Raw genomic sequence first — 8735 nt, 5'->3', positions numbered from 1 at the left:
GGCCACGCGGCCCTGCGCCGGCGAGGCCCCGCCCCGTCACGTGGCCCAGGGGAGCGCGCCTCCGCCCTGGCGCCCGCGCCGGCGACGTAGTGCACAGGTGCGGCCGCGCCCGCTCCTCTCCGGAGCCTGTCAACGCCCGGCCCCGCAGCCCTGCTGTGTCCTGAGCTTCCGCCACTCCTCTTAGTTTCCACCTGTTCTCACCTGTCTCTCCCCAGCGCTCACAGCCCGCCCTCGCTCACTCTCCTCAACTGACAGGAAGACAGGTCTTGACTGTGACTCAGAAGGTAAAAACAGTCACACCTAAAAAGTGAGGTTCGTATTAAATGGGACTCTTAGAGGGATTCTTCAAATGCCACTCGAGCGGTGTCGGGCGTTGGAGTCGGTGGCTCAGCTCCAGCACCGAAAGGCGCTGCTGGTTCCCGGGCAGGTCACCGTAACCGACTGCTTTGCGAGCCCGCGGTGTCCCCTTCTGTGAAGTGGGGATGAGGGTCTCTACCTCGGATGGATGTGCGGATTCGATGATGTCACGGGGGGAGAGTTTAGCGCGTAGTCAGCGCTCCTTAAATGGCAGCTGACAGAATGACAGCTATGTTTCTAGTTCTCACATGAGCATTTACCACTGCTGGATGGACACACGATGTTGCATAGGTTATATTTTCCACATGGAACTTTAGTTCTTGATATCAACTGTCTGAAACTTACTCATTGCTATTGCCTTTTAAATTACTTACGAGGATTTTAAAAAATAGATTCTATGTATGGTTTGGATCCTCTGTCCTATCTATCCTAAGGTGTCCCCATTTTAACCTTAGTTTTAATTTCAGCATTTTTTAAGTGAAATAAAGGAGATAAGATTAATTTCTCAAAGATCACCTGAAGATGAGCAAAACTACACGTATCAGCATACACACGTAGACCAGGTGGGAGAAAATATTAACTAACATCATCAGACATTCTTCAGATTGAATCCTGATCTTGTCTATCAGGGTTAGCCTTTGAAAAACTGTGTTTAGCTCTATACACTGATGAGAAGGTATTAGTTACTCTACCTCTTTATTGTTTTAATAAGCGAAACTCATAGGTGTGGTAGTGGCATTATGGTAAAAGCCACAAAACAGGTGTGGGTGAAACCTTTGGTATGTACTTCCTATCATCTCTACCTCTTAGTCATCACCGTCTGGCATTTAATGTGTGGCATGGAAATTTAAAGTTTTCCACCTTGATTGTTTGATCACTGAACCCTTTCTGTGTTTAGACCCTGATTGGCAGGGAATGATCTGTTTTATTTTATCTTATTTTTCACCTGAGACTTCTCAATAAGCACTTAAAGAATGTTCAAAGGGAAGACCACTTCAAAGAATTAATTGTGGAAATGCTCGGCAACTATGGTGTGCCCAAAATATTCTAGTGAATAAACTTAAAATGACCTTGGAGTTTCCAGAAGGGCTAATGTCTTGGAAGAGCCTCAAGTGGGTTTATTTTAAAAATTGCCACCAAGGAGAAAATTTTCACTGTGTCCTTTCCAGCACCCTTTTCACTCTATTGTGGATCCGCAGTCATTCCTGCTTTGCCTCTCCTACCTGTTTCTACAATGATCAATAGAATGAAAATGATTGTCATTGAGCCCTCTTCTATTTGTAACATATTATTTGATTGAAAATGAACCCTTTCCTAGAATGGTTTTCCCGTCTCATTATTACTACCTAAACCTGTTTCCTCTTGATAATACCAGTTTCCTTCTGGAATCCAAGGAAGAAAAAGCATTCATTTCCATCCCCACCTCAACCCTCTGTCTCTTCCTTCACAAAATTGACCATGAGCTCTTAACAGTTTCACCTTTCTGCTCTTTCCGCATGCTGTTTCTGTGATTTGCCAACCTCCAGCATGACTAACCTTGCTCATAGATTTCCTTTGGACCCCATTTATTGGAATGTCAGTGTTGATCTTTAAACTTTCAAACAATCTTGTCTCACAACCAATTGCTACCTCCAATGAGGTGAAACACATCTGGACCCATATTACCACTTGGAATTTTGCTTCTGCCTTTCCCATGAATGCTGACATTGTTGACATTCTTTCCGATGACTGTCTCCTATTCATCTCCCTCTCCTTTATTCCCAAGGCGTTGGCCTCCAGCCATTCGCCTCCTTCTTATTCTGTCATTGGCCCCATTCTAGATTTTCCAGCTTCCCTATCTGTCCTGGCTTATGGGAAGGCATTTTAGTGGCGCTCGTATTAATTAGTCCCACATATTGTTTCCCATCTTGTACTTTACTATAAACTTACCTGCACTGCTCCATATTCTTCATCTTGGGTTCTACCAGCCATCTACATCTGCACTCTTTGATTGTATTGGTTCCACTACTAATTCATGTTATCTAACCTTGGCTGGGCCTTAAAGATTCCCAGTTGTCTTTTTCCTCTAAGCTCCCCATTTCTTTCTGTTACTATTCCATAGGTTCTTTCACTTTTCCAGTCTTTGTGGCTGGCACAAGTGAAAAATATGTTCAATGAATGAAAACAAGACTGTTCCAACCATCTCTATTTTCTCTTACTTTACAAGAAGTTTTGGAACATCTAACCAGTAATACCTGTTTCATTGAAAACATGGCCATCAATCCAGCTATCCAAGACAAACTCCTCGGTGTTTCCCTTGCACCTCTTTCTCATGGCACATATTTAATTAGTTACCAGGTTCTGGTAGTTCTGCCATTTTATTCTCTTGGGTATAGCCACTCCTCTCCATTTCTGCTGTTCTCACCTTATCACAGAAGATTATCTCTTCTCATAATGAATATGCTAACAATCTTCTTTGCCTCCTCTGTGTTCTTTACATTGTCATCAGAATGACTTCTAAATGAAGAATTAATCATAGTCACTCCTGTACTTACAATCCCTCTAGGATTTCCTACTTTCCAAAGGATCAGTTCCAAACACCCTGGAATACAGTCAAGGTATTTCTTGGTGTGTCTTCTGATAAGCTCTCCCACCCCACCAGCCCTATTGATCCACCTCTATTCCCAATAACTCTCTCTGTTCCAACCTTTACATTCTCCTCCCTTTCCTCCACATCCTTTCTTCTTACCGTTCCCATACTCCCAAACTATTTCCTGTTTAATTTTGGGGGATCATAAGTACAGTTCTTTCTGGCAGTCTTTCTCTGCTCACTCAAGATTGTGTAGGGCCCCCTTCCACCCAGCGTATTTCCATAACCTTCTGTGCTTATACTACACAGAACATTTACCTCACTGAATTGAAATTGTACTTTCACTTGTCTCATATCCCTTAGCTAGTGTTGTGTAACAGTATATTAAATTAAAAACCAGTGGAGGCACCAAAAAATGGTAGATATCAGACACCAAACCAATGTGATCTGTGAATCCAACCACCAGAGGTTTTAAAGTGGACTAATTGAAAACTCATTAGATAATCTGTAAGCTCCTCACTTCTATCAAGAATATGAAAAGCTCAGGAATGAGAGGATTTGGAAGGAGGATTGTTTTGGTTTTTTTTGGTGGAGGGGAGGCTGTGCTGGGAATCGCACTTCATTCTCTCCCTCCATCCTCCTCCTTCATTGCAGGAAGTAGCTGAGCTTTATTCAAATTACATAACAGGAGCTCAAGTCATATCATCTGACCAAATGAACTCTGCGTGTAAATTTGTCTGTTTTGTTGCTATTACTTTCCTCCTTTTTTCCTGTTTTATAAGAAGTATTTCTCTTTATACGCAAAGTTGGGCTCTACCTTAGTTTTTTTTATTATTTCCCCTTTGTACTTTTCTAGTAGATTAAATTATGTCTCCCCCAAATTCCTTGAAGCTTGAATTGTGTCCCCCAAGTTTTATGCATTAGAAACTTAGCCCCCACTGTAACTGTTAAGAGGGTAGAAAATCCTATTACGGTAATTGAAAGGTGAGGCCTTGAAGAGGTGATTGGATTGTAGGACCATGCAGTAGTGAATGTATTAAAAATGGTGGTCAGCGGTGTGGTTCTGAGAGCTTTAGAAGAAGAGGAGAGTCTGTCTTTTTCTCTCTGCTGTCTCTGCTTCGACCATCTTGCAGTGTGAGACCTCATCAGAGTTGTGAACCAGAAGGTTTGGTGTAAGAAATTTCTAAGCAGCAAAGCATTAAGGAAGCTTCCTGGCTACTTGCAACAGCCTATGCTGAGATATGGTGGCAAAGGCACGACATAAAGCCAGAATTTAAAAGGTAAGCAGAATGTAAAGATTTGGAAATTGTACAGCCTGGACAAGTGGTAGAGAAGAAGAGAGTATTTTCAGAAGAAAAATTCAATGATGCTAAAAAGATTAACACAAAACAGACTTATATAGAAAATTGGTACCATAGAAGTGGGGTGTTGCTTGTAACAAATACTTGAAAACGTGGAACCAGCTTTGGAACTGAGTGTTGAGGAGAGGCTGGAGGAATTTGGAGGCACAGGCTAGAAAAAGCCTAGGTGCTAGTGAAAGTTTAGAAAATAAGAAAACCAAGGAAAGTTTTAGAGATTGGTTAAATGGTGGTGACCAGAATGCTTATGGAAATATGGACTGTAAAGACCATTCTGAGGAGGTCTCAGATAGAAATAAGAAGGAGTTTTGTTTTGGAAACTTGGGCAAAGATCACGCTTGCTGTGAACTGGCAAAGAGTGTGGGTGCATTGTGCCCATGCCCTAGGACTTTGTGGAAGTTGGAACTTAGGAGTTGTGAACCAGAACAACCTTCTGTGAGAAACTAACTCATTAATTTTTCCTTCTCTCTCTTCAGTTTTCCATTTCCACTTTACACTCAGTGTTTCTCCCTCTGTGAACATGTACACATTTCCCTTATAATCAAACACAGCAACACCTGTTTTCTGCCCAAAATAGAATAAGAAACACTGGGTTTACCTTCTTTTCTTGCACGAAACAACTGAAATCTCAGAGAAATTATGGGAAACAATAGTTTTCAGACATTGAGCATCAGGCTCTGCAACAATGCACACCAGACAGTAAGACCTTGGAGATGGGAAAGAAACAATGTGAGCCCTATGATTTTCGCAGCTTGGAGAGAGCTTCCAGAGCACAGGGAGGAGAGATGCTGATGGAGGTAAGCAGTCACCATGAGTTGTGGTGGTGAAGCTGGGAATTTGAGGGGGTCAAGGGAACTACAGTGCATAGAGTACTAGAGAGGAAAGATAGATATTGGGAGGTCAGCAAAGGGTCCCCCTTAAATCTTCAGCTGAGTGCTGCTCAATACATGAAAGTAAGTAACTTACTCAAAGCCAGGGAAGAAACATTCCTAAGGAGCAGGCGAAAAATCATGGGAGTTTATACAGGACCAGGAATAGTTTATGTTTCCACCATCTAGAGTGGCAAATCTCCTAATTAATGGAGCATTTGACAGAGTATTCAGAATGGTATTGCCTCAGTACTGGCACACAGTCAGCCTTTCACAAATGGCTGCTCTGATCCTGCCTTACAGAGCTTTATGAAAAGTATCAGAAGGTTCAGTAATTCAACTGAATCACAGAGCAATGCCCAAGAATATTATGGGAATACAAAAATGTGCAGCAACCAACAAGATAAGGTCCACAATGTCTGGGATCCAATGAATATTACCAGCCATATAAAGAAGCAGGAAATATCTTACATAATGAGGATATAATCTTTAACTATAAACAGACCCAGAAATCCCACAAATGATTGTGTTAGTAGAAAGAATATTAAGACAGTTATTATAAATGTATTTCATATGCTAAAATAAATACAGTAAAGGTTGAACACATCATTCAGAAACCTAGAAGATAAAAGAAAGAAAACAAATTGAACTTCTAGATGTGGAGACTACAATGTCTGAGATGAAAGATTCTCTGCAGAGGATTAACAGCAAGTTAAACACTTCAGAAGAAAAGATTAGTTAACTTGAAAATATAGGAATGGAAACTATTTAAAAAAAACAGAAAAAATGAAAAAAGAATGAAGAGAGCATTAGTGAGCAGTGGGCTAACTTCAAGTGTTTTAATATATTTGTAATTAGAGTCTCAGAAGAAAAGGGAGAGAAAGACAGGAATAATATTAAAGAAATAATGGTTGATTTTTTTTTTTTTTTTGTAAATTATACCCACAGATCTAATAAACTCAATGAACCCTAGGAATTGGAAACATAAAGAAATCTAAGCCAAGGCACACCATAATCAAATTGCTTTAAAGCAATGATAAAGAGAAAACGTTTAAAGTAACCAGCAAAAAGACACATTACATATAGAGCAACAAAGATAAGAATAGGGGCAAACTTCTCATAGGAAATAATTTAGGCAAGAAGAGAGTAGAACAACATCTTTCAGTTACTAAAGGAAGAAAATAAACGCTCTCAATCTAAAGTTTTATACACAGAAAACATATCTTTCAAAAATGAAGGTGAAAAATAGAATTTTTTAGATATGGAAAAGCTGGAAAAAATTGATGGTAGCAGGAAATGCACTGCAGGAATTAGTAAAGGAAGTCTTTCGGGCAGAAGGAAATTGATGCTGGTTGGAGTTATAAGGCTGTGCTCTAAGCAACTGAGCTAATCAGCCAGCCCATTGCCAGTGGAAATCTGCATCAACACAAAGAAAGAAAATGGCCAGAAAGGGTAAGTATGTTGGTAAATACAAGATACTTTAAAATTCTTTTTTAAAAATTAAAACAAAAATCATTGTGCAAAAATTATAACAATGTATTTTAAGATTTATAATGTATGTAAAAATAAAATGTATGACTACAATAGTATAAAGGTCTTGAGAGTGAAATGCCACATAGAGTTTTCCAAAGTTCTTATACTCCACTTGGAGTGGTATAATAGTACGTGAAGTTAGATTATGAAAAATTAAAGATGTATAGTATAAACCTACAGAAATCACAAAAAAAGAAAGAGTCACAGCAAATAAGCCAACAAAGGAGTATAGGGGAATCACAAAAGATACACAATTAACCAAAAGAAGTCATTAAAAAGGAAAAAAGGGAGGCCGAGCCCGTGGCGCACTCGGGAGAATGCGGCGCTGGGAGCGCAGCAGCGCTCCCGCCGCGGGTTTGGATCCTATATAGGGATGGCCAGTGCGCTCACAGTGCTCACTGGCTGAGTGCGGTGCAGCCGGTCTCAAAAAGGACAAAAAAAAAAAAAAAAGGAAAAAAGGGGAACAAAGAATATATGGAACAAACAGAAAACAAATAGAAAGAGGGTAGAATTAAATCCAATAATCATGTTCAATGTAAATTCCCTGAAATCCTCAATTCAAAGGCAGGGACTATCAGGTTTGATAAAAAGCAAGACCCAACTATATACTATCACCTATGAAAAATCTTACTTTAAATATAAAGGCACAAATATATTAGAAGTAAAAGGATGTAAATAGGTATAGCACGAGAAGAATAACAGTTTTAAAATAAATGGTACAAAAATAATAAAATGCAAGGAGAAATACAGAAATCCACAATTGGAATCAGAGATCTCTTTACTCCTCTCTCAATAATTGATAAAGGAAGTAAACAGAAAGTCAGTGGCAATACAGAAGACTTGATCAACACCATTTAACAACTCCCTGTCTTCAATCTGGCTCCCCAGAGGAAGCCCCTGAGATATGGATTCATATGTGAGTGATGCATTAATGAAGTACTCTTAGGGGAGCCTGGGAAAGTAGTAAACAAAGCAGGACAAGGGAGGAGAGGAAGCCAGGCAAAGGTATGGTCTCAGGCAAAAGTCAACCTGATCCTGCAGAAAAACAGGAATGTAAGTTATAGTTCAACGTTGTGCAATGCAGGCAAAGCTTTCCTACCTCTTCACCTAACTGTCACTGAGAAAGTCTAAAGAGGAAAGAGAGGAGGGAGCATAAACTCCAAACTCCTCCAGCTCTCTGTGCATGCAGGCAATGCGCCTTTTTTTAACTCAAGGTTGTCTTTCAAAAAATGAGCCACACGTGCCGATGATGAAACCCACACCAAAGTGGGAACAAGGGCACACAGAAATGGTGTAAAGGGATTCGAAGGGACTTGGAAGAGCAATGACATCATCTGCTTCACTCTCTAATCTACATCCCTAACTGGTTTTTCTCTCAAGCTTTAGACCTCCACTTCCAGTTGTCTGCTGGAATGCAATGCACTTTAAGCTCAACATGTCCGATAAGAAACTTTATCCCTCTCTATTAAACTTTACTTTTCTCCTGGGTTTCTTCCTTCTGTTTTTGCTATTACCATACTTCCAGTTACCCAGTCTTTAATATCACTTCAAAAATGAAAACATCTTTCTTCTGTTGTACTTTCTATAAGCAGTCAGTTTGCAAATCTTTGCAATCCCACCTCTTTGATATCTCATATATCTCTGATGTCCCATTCATTCATTTCCATCACTTAGAAAAATTTGCTAGTACTTCTCATTTGTTTCAAATACCTGATTTTTGTTATGTTTAGTTTTTCTGTCCTCTGGTAAATTTTAGATAGTTCTGTCAAACTGACTTTATCAAAGCACAGCCTAGACGTGTCATTTTCCTTCCTAATAGCTTTTGATGGCTGTCCAATGCATCCTAAGTAACTGGCAAACTGAACAACTTACCAAACCTCATAACTCTACACATTCCAACCTCTGTGTCCCAGTTCATGCCTCCATTTGTCCTGACTCACATGAACAATCCCTCCTTCAGTCTTTGAATATTCAATTTTGATCAATGCTTTGAGATCCTGCCAGAAAGCCACCTTTTTTTTTTTTTTTTTTTTTTTTTTTTTTTTTTTT

General features: G+C 39.9%; 1 protein-coding gene across 1 annotated transcript in view; it reads right to left on the bottom strand.

The window, feature by feature from the left end:
* Window positions 1–2328, bottom strand: part of MAL2 (mal, T-cell differentiation protein 2) — a 34791-nt gene extending 32463 nt beyond the window's left edge. The window contains exon 1 of the mRNA XM_008579531.1: window positions 2287–2328. Coding sequence (XP_008577753.1) covers window positions 2287–2328 — 42 coding nt within the window. The remainder of the gene's footprint in view (window positions 1–2286) is intronic.
* Window positions 2329–8735: the final 6407 nt, after the last annotated feature.

This window comes from Galeopterus variegatus, unplaced genomic scaffold, assembly GCF_000696425.1.
Source record: "Galeopterus variegatus unplaced genomic scaffold, G_variegatus-3.0.2 Scaffold1905, whole genome shotgun sequence".
Taxonomy (NCBI): Eukaryota; Metazoa; Chordata; class Mammalia; order Dermoptera; family Cynocephalidae; genus Galeopterus; species Galeopterus variegatus.
The sequence above is the reverse complement of the archived record's forward strand: the minus strand, read 5'-3'. Positions and strand labels throughout refer to the sequence as shown.